The sequence below is a fragment of the Scyliorhinus torazame genome, chromosome 18 (genome assembly GCF_047496885.1).
Source record: "Scyliorhinus torazame isolate Kashiwa2021f chromosome 18, sScyTor2.1, whole genome shotgun sequence".
Classification (NCBI taxonomy): Eukaryota; Metazoa; Chordata; class Chondrichthyes; order Carcharhiniformes; family Scyliorhinidae; genus Scyliorhinus; species Scyliorhinus torazame.
Window position 1 is genome coordinate 65,825,265 of NC_092724.1, and position 15,408 is coordinate 65,840,672.

At 45.1% G+C, this 15,408-nt stretch overlaps 1 protein-coding gene across 1 annotated transcript in view; it reads right to left on the reverse strand.

The window, feature by feature from the left end:
- LOC140394820 (zona pellucida sperm-binding protein 4-like) overlaps nt 1-14,925 on the reverse strand; it is a 60,106-nt gene extending 45,181 nt beyond the window's left edge. Inside the window, exons 1-5 of the mRNA XM_072482000.1 lie at nt 14,891-14,925; nt 13,180-13,358; nt 13,008-13,105; nt 12,793-12,926; nt 12,520-12,709 (exon numbers count right to left, since the gene is read on the reverse strand). Coding sequence (XP_072338101.1) covers nt 12,520-12,709; nt 12,793-12,926; nt 13,008-13,105; nt 13,180-13,358; nt 14,891-14,924 — 635 coding nt within the window. The 5' untranslated portion in view covers nt 14,925. The remainder of the gene's footprint in view (nt 1-12,519; nt 12,710-12,792; nt 12,927-13,007; nt 13,106-13,179; nt 13,359-14,890) is intronic.
- Between the last annotated feature and the right edge of the window lie 483 nt (nt 14,926-15,408).

Consider the following 15,408-nt stretch of genomic DNA (forward strand, 5'->3'; position numbering starts at 1 on the left):
CTCTGCTTTTCACATGTTTTCTGGCACTGAGCTAATTGCTGATTCACACCAGATGACACTAAGATTCTGCAGAAACGCAGAGGCAGCTTGGCTCAGTGGGTCGCACTCTCACCTCTGAGTCAGAGGCTTGTGGGTTTCAGCCCCCCCCTCTCAAAGTTACATGTGCAGACTAAGATGGCTCTTCAATGAGACAGTGATTCATCGTAGAAAGTGCCAGCCTTTCAATGTGACATTAATCCTCAGCCCCTGCTTTCTTCAGTGGCTGCAGTAGATATTAATAACATCTTGGCAGTAGTCAAAGGAGAGAAGTTAGCTCTCGCAGCGCCTTGACCAGCCTTGTTTCAGCAACACATCTTGCCAATCCATCACTCTTTCTGAGGTCTAGTTGAACAAAATAGCAGCAGATCTTGACACGTGACAGTGCACCAAAGCAGTTCATACTGCTTGCCGATGTGTGTGAGAAAGAGAGTGATGCTTTCTATGTTCAGGCCTTTGATGTTTCTTAAAGCCTGGTGATGACCGATGCTGACAAACTCGTACGTGCTCAATTGTGCTGTTTTGCCCTGCGACATCATTGTGACTCCTTCGTGAACACAATTGTCAGATTAACACAATAACATTTTTTTAAAGTTGTCAAATAATTGGTTGAAAATCAGTGTTAATGAGGCAGCTTTTAAAACTGCAAACAAACATTTAACCAATAAACGATGATAGGTCTTTAATGGTTACTTGCGGAGGCAGGGATCAGAGGGCCCCAGCTGCATGCCCTTTGGGCAGGGTGGTGTCCTGGCACTGCTGGTGCCACCTGGGTACCCTAGCAGTGCCAACCTGGTACCTTGGTAGTGACACCCTGGCACTTCCAAGATGCACAGGTGGCACTGCCAGCTGTCTGGGGCACTGTCACATTGGCAAGGTGTCAAGCTGACATTTTTTGCGCGTGCGCGATCAGGCCGGGATTGCCCGGTGTGGGTGTTGGGTGGGGTGCAGGGGAGGGCCTCCCATATTGTGTTCAGGCTGGGCAGAGGGGGACATTCTTATGGGGACCTCGGAGATCAGGACGCCATTTAAAAATGGCGCCCCATTCTCTTGCTACAATTGGGAGTTCCGGCGAGCAGAGCTCCCCATTGTAAAAAATGGGCTATGTGCGGCCTTGGTCATGCGTTCCCCATTCAGGCCCCTTATGCAACACAAGTCGCGTTGAGTAGCCATGTGTTTCCTAGCACCTCAAGTGCTGGGAAACACGCGACTAAATGCACTCGTTCAGGGACTTTGTTCCCTTTTGTGAAGATCGCGCCCAATATCTTTCCTTAAATAAGGGGACCAAAACTGCTCACAGTACTCCAGATGTGGTCTCACCAGGACCTTGTACAGTTGTAGCAAGACTTCCCAACTCCAACCCCCTTGAAATTAGTGCCAACATTCCATTAGCCTTCCTGATCACCTGCTGTGCCTGCTTGCTGGCTTTCTGTGTTTTGTGCGCAAGTCCCCCCAAGTCCCTTTGTATTACACCTTTCTATCAGTGTTCTCCATTTATATAATACTGTTCTCTGTTGCTCTCCCTTCCAAAATGAACATGAAACTGCACCTTTGTGCCGTTTACACACAACGCACATCTGTCCATGTGCAGTTGACACCATTGAACACCTTTTCCCCAGCAGGACCATTCACCTTTTCAAAATAATCTGTGTTCAATTGCTTGCCAGATCCTTTTGAGCTGGAGCCGGGGCAGTGGGGGAGTGGTGTGCGTAAGTGAACCATTATCAAATTGATCCTTCAGTTGGTGTGTCTGAGTTAGGGGACATCCAGCAGCTAGCTGGATAAACATCAATATTGGGAACAATGTACAAGATTAGCACGAACTCCAGCTTCTTTCAATTGTCTGCAAACAATTAAAGGCAACTTTAAAGGTGTCACAGGAAAGAATCCAGATGTCTGGGTTTTGACTGTGGTGGAATAAATCAAAGCTGGGGGGGGGGGGGGGGGGGGCAGCGTCATTGGTTTTCTGTGCCTGTGTGGACTACTGCGTATTCCGTGTATCAGTGGCCACCTCGTGGAGGCACAGTGATTGTGGTAGAACTTGCTGTTGGATAAATGGAGTTCGCTCACAAATCAACCATAATCTCATTAAATAGCAGCAAAACAGCCTGGAGGGGCCAAGTACTGTTCTTCTGATAGATTTTCCACACTACATCAGCGTAAAAATTAAAGCAAAATCCACCTCAGTACCACAGCAAACATAATCAAAATCTTTATTGTCACAAGTGGGCTTACATTAACAATGCAATGAAGTTGCTGTGAAAAGCTCCGAGTCGCCACATTCCGCCGTCTGTTCGGGTACATAGAGGGAGAATTCAGAATGTCCAAATTACTTAACAGCATGTCCTTTGGGACTTGTGGGAGGAAACCGGAGCACCCGGAGGAAACCCACGCAGACACGGGGAGAATGTGCAGACTCTGCACAGACAGTGACCCAAGCCGGGAATCAAACCTGGGAACCTGGCGCTGTGAAGCAACAATGCTAACCACTATTCTACCATGCTGCCCCATGTTGTCTGAAACCAAAGAGAAAATGCTGGAAAATCTCGGCAGCATCTTTCGGGAGAGATAAGAGCTAATGTTTTGAGTCCAGATGACCCCTTGTCAAAGCTGTATGTGTTGTCTGGGTCTTTCGGCAAGAGGGCACTGAATGTTCAGTGTCTGACTTAAAGTATGCATGGCTCAACCTTCCTTACCTCTGTAATTTCCTCTAGCTCAGCAATCTTCCGAGATATCTGCTCTCCCTCCAATTGACCTCTTGTTCACTCCCATTTTAATAACTCCATCATTGCTGGCTATGTTTACACCTCCCTCAGCTCTAAGATCCGAAATTCCTTCAACTATACCTCTCTGCCTCATTTTCCATTCTTTGAAGATGCTCCTTAAAAACAACCCGCTGTCTCCCGGTACATCTCACTAAACTTCTGCTCACCTGTCCTGGATTAAAGTTGAGGCAGAAGATCAGCTTTGATCATATCGCTTCGCGCAGCAGTTCAAGGGCCGAATGATCTCCTTCTGCTCTTGTTTCTTAATACCTCCTTATGAGCTTCGGAATCAAACTTTGTTTGATATTGTGCCCGTGTGATGCTTATTTTACTATGTGAAGGGCACTATATAAATGTGTGTTACTGTATGCACCTTGGATCGATGGGACTAAGAATGATCACAGCTCCATGTTCAGCCCAAGAGACAAGGTAACAAGTGACATGGATCAGAAATTTCTCTTTTTAAGTGTCAACCTTGTGGATCTTTCTATCTTGCATCTGAGTCAGGATGTCGGTGGTTTCAAAGTTCCACCGCAGAGAGTTGGGCACATAATCGAGGTTTGCACTCCTAGTGCCACTCCGAGGGAGTGTTACACTGTCAAAAGCACTATCTTTCCGATGTGTTGTTGAACTGAGGCCCCGTCTGCCCTCCCAAGTGCAGATGAAGGATCCTGTGATGATATTTGAAGAAGAGATGGGGGGCATTCTCCCCGTGCCCTGTCCAATATTTATCCCTCAAGCCAATACTACAAAACAGATGATCATGATCATATTGCTGTTTGTGGGATAAGTCTGTACAAATCGCTGCACAATTCCAACAACAGCATCACAATCAATAATATTCCATTGGTTGTAAAGCACTTTGGGATATCCTCAGATTTTGAAAGGTGCTATATAAATGCAAACCTTTCTTATATATAATCCTTATTCGATGTAGCAGGGAGTAAGGTTGGAATGGAAGTTCCTCGTCCAGTTGTCCCTTATTAATCTCCTGTACTTTATTCAGCTCATGCGATGAACCACATTGTGCAGTATCACCACATGAAAACATCCTTGAGTTTGAAGTTTCTCACTCTATTACATGATGGGTTTGATGGATGAATGCCTTGTTTACACATACACACACACTCACACACACACAGACTGACATGAAAGGTGCTACCTTCTGTAGATGTATATATAAATGGGAGCATATGTAAGTGAGTGGGGTGGTGTATGTGTGTTGTGTGTGTTTGGGCGAGTGTTTGTGTCCGGGTATATGGATGGGGATGTGAATGGGAATGTATATTGTGGGGGTGCTGCATGCAAGACTGCGCTTGGGAGAATGTGTACCTGCATATGCGCATAATCATGTCCACAAACATGTGAAGGTATGTCAATATATGTGTGGAGATGTGTGTGAATATACATGCATGTGCGTGTGTGTATATGTGAATATATGTGTGTGTGCATTTATGTGTGTATATGTGAAGTGTGACCTGTTAAGAAGGACGGGTTGCATCTAAACTGGAGAGGCATAAATATCCTGGCCGCGAGGTTTGCTAGTGTCACACGGGAGGGTTCAAACTAGTATGGCAGGGGGTGGGCACCGGAGCAATAGGTCAGAAGTGCACTACGACACCTCAGAGGGCAGTGAGGCTCTATGGGTAGAGATCAGGAATAAGAAGGGTGCAGTCACAATGTTCGGGGTTTACTACAGGCCTCCCAACAGCCAGTGGGAGATAGAGGAGCAGATAGGTAGACAGATTTTGGAAAAGAGTAAAAACAACAGGGTTGTTGTGATGGGAGCATCCAGGAGGGCTTCTTAAAACAATATGTAGACAGGGGCTGTACTGGACCTGGAATTGGGGAATGAGCCCGGCCAGGTGGTAGAAGTTTCAGGAGGGGAGCATTTCGGGAACAGTGACCACAATTCAGTAAGTTTTAAAGTGCTGATGGACAAGGATAAGAGTGGTCCTAGGGTGAATGTGCTAAATTGGGGGAAGGTTAATTAAAGCAATATTAGGTGGGAACTGAAGAACCTAGATTGGGGGCGGATGTTTGAGGGTAAATCAACATCGGACATCTGGGAGGCTTTCAAATGTCAGTTGAAAGGAATTCAGGACCGGCATGTTCCTGTGAGGAAGAAGGATAAATATGGCAAATTTCAGGAACCTTGGATAACAAGAGATATTGTAGGCCTCGTCAAAAAGAAAAAGGAGGCATTTGTCAGGGCTAGAAGGCTGGGAACAGACGAAGCCTGTGTGGAATATAAGGAAAGTAGGAAGGAACTTCAGCAAAGAATCAGGAGGGCTAGTAGGGGTCAAGGAAAATTCCAAGGCTTTTTACACGTAGATAAAAAGCAAGAGGGTAGCCAGGGAAAGGGTTGGCCCACTGAAGGATAGGCAAGGGAATCTATGTGTGGAGCCAGAGGAAATGGGCGAGGTACTAAATGAATACTTTGCATCAGTATTCATCAAAGAGAAGGAATTGGTGGATGTTGAGTCTGGAGAAGGGTGTGTAGATAGCCTGGGTCACATTGACATCCAAAAAGATGAGGTGTTGGGCGTCTTGAAAAATATTAAGGTAGATAAGTCCCCAGGGTCTGATGGGATCTACCCCAGAATACTGAAAGAGGCTAGAGAGGAAATTGCTGAGGCCTTGACAGAAATCTTTGAATCCTCACTGTCTTCAGGTGATGTCCCGGAGGACTGGAGAATAGCCAATGTTGTTCCTTTGTTTAAGAAGGGAAGCAAGGATAATCCAGGGAACTACAGGCTGGTGGGCCTTATGTCAATAGCAGGGAAATTACTGGAGAGAATTCTTCGAGACAGGATCTACCCCCATTTGGAAGCAAATGGACGTATTAGTGAGAGGCAGCATGGTTTTCTGAAGGGGAGGTAGTGTCTCACTAACTTGATAGAGTTTTTCAAAGAGGTCACTAAGATGATTGATGCAGGTAGGGCAGTGGATGTTGTCTATCTGGACTTCAGTAGGGCCTTTGACAAGATCCTTCATGGTAGAGTGGTACAAAAGGTGAAGTCACATGGGATCAGGGGTGAGCTGGCAATGTGGATACAGAACTGGCTAGGTCATAGAAGGCAGAGAGTAGCAATGGAAGGGTGCTTTTCTAATTGGAGGTCTGTGACTAGTGATGTTCCGCAGGGATCAGTGCTGGGACCTTTGCTGTTCGTAGTATGTATAAATGATTTGGAGGGAAATGTAACTGGTCTGGTTAGTAAGTTTGCAGACGACACAAAGGTTGGTGGAATTGAGGATAGCGATGACGACTGCCAGAGGATACAGCAGGATTTAGATTGTTTGGAGACTTGGGCGGAGAGATGGCAGATGGAGTTTAATCCGGACAAATGTGAGGTAATGCATTTTGGAAGGTCTAATGCAGGTAGGGAATATACAGTGAATGGTAGAACCCTCAAGAGTATTGAAAGTCAGAGAGATCTAGGTGTACAGGTCCACACATCACTGAAAGGGGCAACATAGGTGGAGAAGGTAGTCAAGAAGGCATACGGCATGCTTACCTTCATTGGCCGGGGCATTGAGTACAAGAATTGGCAAGTCATGTTGCAGCTGGTTTAGCACAGGGCTAAAGAGCTGGCTTTGAAAGCAGACCAAGGCAGGCCAGCAGCACGGTTCAATTCCCGTACCAGTCTCCCAGAACAGGCGCCGGAATGTGGCGACTAGGGGCTTTTCACAGTAACTTCATTTGAAGCCTACTTGTGGCAATAATCGATTTTCATTTTATTTCATTTTCAGCTGTGTAGAACCTTAGTTAGGCCACACTTGGAGTATAGTGTTCAATCCTGGTCGCCACACTACCAGAAGGATGTGGAGGCTTTAGAGAATGTGCAGAAGAGATTTACGAGGATGTTGCCTGGCATGGAGGGCATTAGCTATGAGGAGCGGTTGAATAAACTTGGTTTGTTCTCACTGGAACGACGGAGGTTGAGGGGCGACCTGATCGAGGTCTACAAAATTATGAAGGGCATAGACAGAGTGGATAGTCAGAGGCTTTTCCCCAGGGTAGAGAGGTCAATTACTAGGGGGCATAGGTTTAAGGTGAGAGGGGCAAGGTTTAGAGTAGATGTACGAGGCAAGTTTTTTTTTTTTTTTTTTTAAAACACAGAGGGCAGTGGGTGCCTGGAACTCGCTGCCGGAGGAGGTGGTGGAAGCAGGGACGATAGTGACATTTAAGGGACATCTTGACAAATACATGAATAGGATGGGAATAGAGGGATACGGACCCAGGAAGTGTAAAAGATTGTAGTTTAGTCGGGCAGCATGGCCGGCACGGGCTTGGAGGGCCGAAGGGCCTGCTCCTGTGCTGTACTTTTCTTTGTTCTTTGAGTATATGTATCTGTGTAAGGTGGCACAGTAGCACAGTGGTTAGCACTGCTGCCTCACAGCGCCAGGATCCCAGGTTCAATTCCTGCTTGGGTCACTGTCTGTGTGGAGTCTGCATGTTCTCCCTGTGTCTGCGTGGGTTTCCTCCAGGTGATCTGGTTTCCTCCTACAAGTGCTGAAACACCGAACAGGCGCCAGTTTGGCGACTAGTGGCTTTTCACAGTAACGTCATTGCAGTGTTAATGTAGTCTACTTGTGACAATAATAAAGACTATTTTATATTATTTTTATATCCATCTACAGAAGGGAGTGCCTAATGATCAGAGGGCAAAACCTTTCATGTCAAAATGTGTGTGTGTGTGTAGTTTGTACCTTCTCCCCGTATCTGTGTGGGTTTCCTCCGGGTGCTCCAGTTTCCTTCCACAGTCCAAAGATGTGCAGGTTAGGTGGATTGGCTATGCTAAGTTGCCCCTTAGTGTCCAAAGGTAAGTGGGGTTGCAGGAATAGGGCGGGGGGGGGGGGGGGGGGGCCCTAGGTTAGGGTGCTCTTTCAGAGGGTTGGGCAGACACGATGGGCTGAATGGCCTTCTTCGGCACTGTAGGGATTCTATGATTCTGATTCTATGATTCTATATGTGTGTAAATATACATGTATGTGTGTGTGAATATACATGTGTGTGTATGTGTGGTACTGCTGTCTCAGTCAGTTACCTGTCCTCTCAAAACCTTCAGCGTTTGTGGTTGATATTAATTCTTGTCTTACTTGGAGCGCCAAAAGAGAGTGTCATTCTTGTAAGGGTGCCGCTATGTATTTTAGGGACTGCCAGGAACAGCTGGGAAATGTTTCAACTCAATTTCTGGGAGGACACTTTTCAGATGCTTTTGCAATGCAGGATGTTGATTCTGAATTTGGGTCTCCATTGCGACCATTTTACACCCAATATCCCTGAGACAATGAAGTGTAAAAGATTGTCAGACTCTTGCACGAATCAGGCAATGTTGCTGAGTGACTCACATTAAACATGTACACACCAGCAAGGGGAAGTAGAGCACAGCTAGTTAATAGTTACTCTTACCAGCTTTCATCTTCTCCGTGCTTCTTCCGTTTTATTGGTCAATGGGCTGCTGTGATGCTTTGCCGATTCTGTGAACAGAATAAAGGTTGAGTTTGATGGCTCTGGAGTGTGTACAGCCTGGGTGAAGAGGCTAAACTGGGTTTGGGGGCACTTAACCAATCAAGACTGCATCTGCCACTGTTAACTGAGTTCAAAGGTCACCTTAAAAGAGCGCGCTATTCGTCATTGTAAATAAACCCTTCACAATGGAGCTTTATAACGTGCTAAAGTTTGATGGGAACAAAGGTTCTGAAATGTTTGAAGAATGTAAAAAGGGCCTATTGTGCACATAAATCCTCTGAGATTTTCCTGTATAAAGGCCAAAATCTGTTTAAAATACAAGAGTTTAGAATAGAGCACAGCCAAGAGTGAGGGTGTATTAATATTAGATGCTCTATTTATTACATACCCGACAAGAAAAAAAACCTTTGTAACTTGTTTTAAGAAGCAGAGGAATGATTGTGGGCAATGTTAGTGTTTGATTGCATTTCACGTTTCCGTAACTTTCCACAGTTCCTATTTGAATGGAGCTGTTAATATCATATTTAGTCAAGTGCCTGCAAATTTGCAGATGATACGGAGATTGGTTGAATTATGGATAGTGAAGAGGGCTGTTGTCGGCTGCAAAGAGACATAAATGGGATGGCAGACCTGGGCTGAGAAGTGGCAGATGGAGTTTAACCCTGAAAAGTACGAGGTTGTCCATTTTGGAAGGACAAATATGAATACGGAATACAGGGTTAACAGTAGGGTTCTTGGCAATGTGGAGGAGCAGAGAGATCTTGGGTCGATGTTCATACATCTTTAAAAGTTGCCACTCAAGTGGATAGAGCTGTGAAGAAGGCCTATGGTGTGCTAGCGTTCATTAACAGAGGAATTGAATTTAAGAGCTGTGAGATGTAGCTGTACAAAATCTTGGTTCGCCACAACATTGTGGGCCAAAGGGCCTGTTCTGTATTTTTATGTTTCATGGCCATTTTCTGAAGTTTAAACTCTTTTCCCCTGATCTCACTTTCTTTCTTTTTGTTCTGCTGGAGCTATTTTGTTTCTTTCTTCTCCTTTTCTTTTTCCCCGATCTGTATCTCTTTTCATATTCAAGCGGCTTTAAAATTCTTTTTCATGTTCAAGTTGCTTGATTTGTAACTGAATTTTGCCAGTCAGACTCTCAGGCAATTTTAAAATGCTCAGCCAGCACCGTAAGTATCTTCTTTTTGTGCACTGTCAGGTAACACTAACTGCAATGTTTTTGCCCAATCCAAAAGCCTTTTTTTTAAAAAAAAAAAGTCTTAAGGTACTGCGTGAGACCTTCTCCACCCCCCAAAAACCTCAGAGCCTCTGAAAGAGCCATTTGCCCACAACACACTCCCTACTAACTGGTATACCACACCTGAAAAGCAAACAATGCTCACCCCTCAGTCTTTAGTTCACCAAGCCAACCCAATCACAAAAGATTGACTTTTATCCCAAGAGCCCCCAATTTATTATGGGCCAGGATTGAGAGAACAGGAGTTCACCTGACCCACAACCAAATAGATTTTGGTTAGGGGGAGCACAAAGGCCCACTTTACAGGTGTGATGCAACAGAGCCAATGTATGTTTAAAACAAAGTTTATTCTATGTATCAGTCATTATTCCTTGGGGTTGTTTAATCTGGTGTTTTAAATTTGCCTGTAAAGTCCAACAGGTTGTTTCAAATCACTGGGTGAAGGAGCAGCATTCCAAAAGCTAGTGAAACAAAACTTGGTGTTGGAAGACAGACTTGGTACTACGGAGGGACTTGGGGGTGGGGGGGTTATTTTACCATGTCAATGTTATAGTTATTAAAATTGCAAATAAAAATATTTAAGACTCCTTACTGTGCCCACCCCAGTATCTCCACATCATGTACAATTTTAAAAGTCAGCTGAATTGTCCGACTGCAGCTGACAAATGATTCAGTAAAATGCAAGGCAAATGTGTCTCTGGTTAGTTGGATTTTTATTCAGAGTCTACAGTTCAATTTCATTACATTGAGAAGCAACAGCTCTTGGTCTCTTCATGAACACTGCAGCCACCACCAGCAGGGACAGAGAGAGCATCATTAAGCCAATGGATACTCCTTGCAGAACCCAGGAAGGAGATTCAGCAGCACCTAGTGGGAGATAAGACAAGATATTGGAGGACATGATATTTGTGAAGAGTTGACAGGTGACATATTGAAAAGGCTCTACTTACCATTTGCTTCATGCAGATTCTTTGACTTGTGACTCTCATCTTCCAGGAAAACGGGACCAGGAGCACTCACTAATGTTCCCTTGTAGTCATTGATGCTCCTACGTCTCTCTATTGGGAAGAAAGTTACATTTCTGACCCAGGCGAATCTCCCAAGATGGAGAACTAGTAACATAGACTTGGCCGAATGCTTACTGACACAACCAAGCATATATTTAGGGTGCAGATAAGTTGAAAGGGTGTTGGTTACTGCACCGAAAATTAATGTGCTTTGATGAAGCTTAATTCTGACTTAGTAGATATTAAACAAGAACTCACTTTGGCCACATTTGGGTGTACAGTCATCCTGATCAGAGGGCGAACAGATTTCAGCACTGCAGTGCAGGTAAACCTGAAAGGATAAAGGTTATTTTAGGGTGAGCTTTATTTAGCTAGATTGTTACAACACCTGGGCCCCACTCGTGTCCCAGAAGTGAATTAACCAACAGTTCTTAAGGATAATGATGGAATTAGTAATCACAACTTGATAAGCTAATGTACTACTCCTTTTTATTATCCGGGTGACAGACCTCAGCACACGACTTAATTTCCAGCTGCTAATGGTTTTCTTTGAAGAAAGATCATTCAGGGTCCCAGCAGGTTAGAAAATTCAGTCTTCACTGGCAGTTAGCTTTCTGCAAGGACCAGGCATTCAGCCAGAGGCTCACAGGGCCTCTGCAGCCTCTAGAGAACAGCACAAAGTTACTGGAGAGAAAGTCCACCCTCTTCTGAAGAGAGTTTAGCTGGAGGGAGAGAATCCATCAGAGCTGCAAAACCAAACTGGAACCTGGTGACTGAGAACATGCCAGTGGGATCCAATCAGCATCTCTTACTGGGCAGAGCATTGAAACCAGCCAATTAAGTTACCAATCAACAGCACAGCCTTCTGGAAACTTTTGTTTGAATTAGGTCCATTAAACATCCATGGATCAAAAATGTAACAGTAAAAAAGGAATATACAGTACCAAGGACCCTTACAAGATGAACTAGGCTGTTAATAAACTAAACCAGTAAAAGCAAGTCTTGGCTCAGATTATTCTTCAGTGTGGTTACCTGTCCAGAGAGAGGTTGGTTCAACTCTCCATCCAAGAAAACAAAGGTCTTCACTTCAAACCGTTTGTGATGTGTTGGGAACTTCAGGCCAGAAAACACACCCACTGGGTGTAGAAGAGTCTGGTAGTTATCACCCTCATAGGGACACCTATAAAAACGAGAGAGCGTGCGATCAGAGGGCATTTGATCCATCAGACATTTCCTGGCAGTATTGGTGAGGCAGTTCAATGAAATGTTTCCCAATTAGTTCACACCAGTGTTCCAAGCTGGCTTTCCCAGTGTAGGGAGAATTCCATGTTGAATAATAGTGGATGACACAAAGCCAAAATATTGTACCAGAAAATGGGATCATTTACATGGTTTATCTGTGTCAAAGGTATAGAACCACTGGGGTAACAAGCCCAGTGAGATTCCAATTTAAAGACATTCAGCTCACTTGGGTTATCATGCCTGAAGAATGTAGCCATGGTGGCTATAAAAGGCTGCTGGATTGTAGAGGAAATTAAAATAGACCACATGTATCTTCCATCTAACACACGAGTGGAGCTAGGTTTTCGTTGTTTTTTTAATATAATCATTTCATTGTTTCTTCTGTTATAAAACCATAAACACAATATACAAATAGTGCACAAAAAAAGTATTTTTCCTCCCTCACGGGTCTCACCTGTTCCAACACCCTACTCGGAACTAAACCCATCCCCCACACCACACTCCTTCATAACCACCACCAGAAATCCTGGAGTATTAAGTTGACGCGGACTCTGCAAAGTTAGCAAGAAATTAAACTGGTCCCAGAAGGGAGCAGACAGGTTTGGTGCGACTTATGTAACCTAATGACTGGATTCAGTTGCCAGAGACTCTTGGGTCAAGAATTCTCTCTCTGTGGGTTTGTGGCTACCGAGGCAAGGGTAAGAGATCGGAATGAATAATCATATTGTTCTTTTCCCCATTCATACTCACCCATCCACCAGGAGATTCCATTGCACCTCATGGTCAGGGGCAGGAACAGGAGTTGCCCAGCAGTCATGCAGCCTCAGGACAATCATTGGGTCAGTGCGATCCAAGACTCGAACCTCCACAAACACTGGTTCCTGAAGGATCCTCTGAATGGGATAGTCACTATCCACATACCAGGATCTGTAGTCACCATCTGAGGGCAGACACAAGAACCAGTCACTCCCAGTATGGATACATCCCACTGCTTCCATAAACCATTACCCAGGCAAGCTCTACCTTTTGCTATTCGCAATTCCAGTTCCAGAATCCCATCTTCAGAAGCAGGAGGTGGAGGAGATACAGTGTAAACTGTGACATTGATCTGTAAGCCAGTCTCTTGACTCCCTGTGTACTTGCACTGGACATGCAGGCTGCAGAGAGACAGAAGTAGGTGGAGCTTCATTCAGTAACACATCCCCTCCCAATACCAACATTTCCCACCATCTGCCTACCTGAAGGTGCTGTCCCGGGTCACTGAGCCCAGCTTCCCAGTCTGAATCATCCTCTTTCCCAAGACATCTGTTCCATATACCAAGGATCTATCTTCCTCCTGCAATGAGGAGGCCGTTTTAATAAGAAGCAGACTCCTTTACTGGGAAAATGCTTTGACCCTTCAATACTCACCCGCTTGCTGGAGCCACAAGAGGTAATTGGAAAGTGGAAAACCACAAATTCGGCAGTGGTTACTTTAGGCTTGCACTCGGCCTCTTGTCCATCCTTCACATACAGAGATGACAGGTTGAGGGCAGGACGGGTCAGGTTCCTGGAGATCACGATGAGGAACTGACCATCAGCTGTGCACACTGCAAAGAGAGAAAATCATTTCCACTGCTGCTATTGGTGGTTAGGGACCTCAAAAGATCACTGACAAAGCCACAAACTGCTCATCTGCCTCTTGCAGCCCAACCATGGTTTGATTGGAGGAAATCATCAAGGGTGCATTTTTGACCAATCACAGGAAAATCAGGCATTGGAGTAGTGAGCTGAGAACTAAACACCTCATCCCTAAAGACAAGACCACCCTGGAGAGAGATGACCACCTTGCTGCAGAAGAAAATATTTCCTCACATTCCATTGCCCCAAAGATGTTAAAAGCAGTGCCTCTAGTTCTTGCCATCAGCTAGTGGAACCAGTAATCATGTACACCTACAATCCAACTACCCCGCCTCCACTTGCTCCAAGAGAACAATCCCAATCTTTTGATAAGCCCAAGCATATGGTTTGCCAATTACTCACCAAGCCCTGTTATCTTCACCTGCATTCCTCCCACCACCACATGCTTGTAAACATCAGAATCATAGCTCCCCCACAATTAAAATGGATCACCTCACTTCTAGCAAACTCCATCTGTCTTGCCCATTCTGTTGACTTTGTTACAAAGCTGTTCTGTTCCCCATTATCCAGCCTGGTGATATTTCTCAAACACAAATCTACATAGACTGCATCCACCACCAGCAGGGCTGGTTTAGCACAGTGGGCTAAGACAGCTGGCTTGTAATGCAGAACAAGGCCAGCAGTGTGGGTTCAATTCCAGTTCCAGCCTCCCCAAACAGGCACCAGAATGTGGCGACTAGGGGCTTGTCTATTGTTATTATTCAACCAACTGCTTCTTCAAAAACAGTCCTGCTCAATCTGCCACTTCAAAATTACAACAGCTCAAATTTTATTTTTTCTTGATTATAGGATTTCAATACCATTACCCACTATTGACAAGAACTCATCCAATCTGGCACCACCAACATAATTAATATAGTCACAAGTAGGCTTACATTAACACTGCAATAAGTTACTGTGAAAGTTCCCTAGTCACCACATTCCAGCACCTGTTCAGGTGCACAGAATTCAGAAGGTCCAAATTACCAAAGTAGATCTTTCAGGATTTGTGGGAGGAAACCAAAGCACCCAGAGGAAACCCACAGACACAGGGAGAACATGCAAGATGCAGACTCTGCACAGACAGGGACCCGAGGCCAGAAATTAACCCAGGTCCCTGGCACTGAGGCAGCAGTGCTAACCACTGTGCTGCTATGCTACCCCCTACCTAGCCTGCCTGTCCAAAACGCATCAGTTTCACCAAGGGCACTGTTTTTGACTCACAACCTTCATTTGAAGTATCTCTCCCTTAAAGACAAACATTGTACCATTACAAGTTTAGTTCTAGTAGATAAGCTAAAACCTGCGATGCAATGATCAGTTCCCCAAACCCTCCCCCATTAATACTGGTCTAACTGACAGCTCATTGCGCAGCAAGGCTGCCTTTCCAGCTGGGCTACAAATATTTCGGTCAAAAAAGGTTCCCCTAAACAGTTCAGAAATTCCTCCTCCTCCCACTTACTCCCCCACTCGATTCTTGCACCAGTGATCTCCATGCAGACTTCTTCCTCAGTAGGAACAGACCACTCCCAAAAATCGTAGGTTTGACATTTCTCTAAAGGATCAACACTCCAATCGTTCATAAAAATTACCAAACTAAACCCAATTTGTTGATCGCATACTTTCGATTCTCTATCAGCAAAGCAGCCTCAGCCGCCTGCAATATGATAGCGGAATCATTGCGTTGGGAAGGTTAAACCTACCCCCACAACCCAGTTAGTAATTCCCCCCATTCCTATTCTCCATTACACAGACAGCAACAAATCCCGGGATTAGTTCCTGATTTGCCAAGTTGGATTTTCTCATCACTAGTCTGCCCCCTAGACTGAGGAGAGGGTTTGTTACCTGAGCTCTTTCTCAGATTGTAGAAACAGGGATGGTGACTGGAGCTCTGCGGGTCAAAGCAGCAACCCTGGCGGCTGCACTCGGTACTGCTGACCCCGGAGTGACCGCACTCAAATCTCCAGCCTGGCTCTGGGA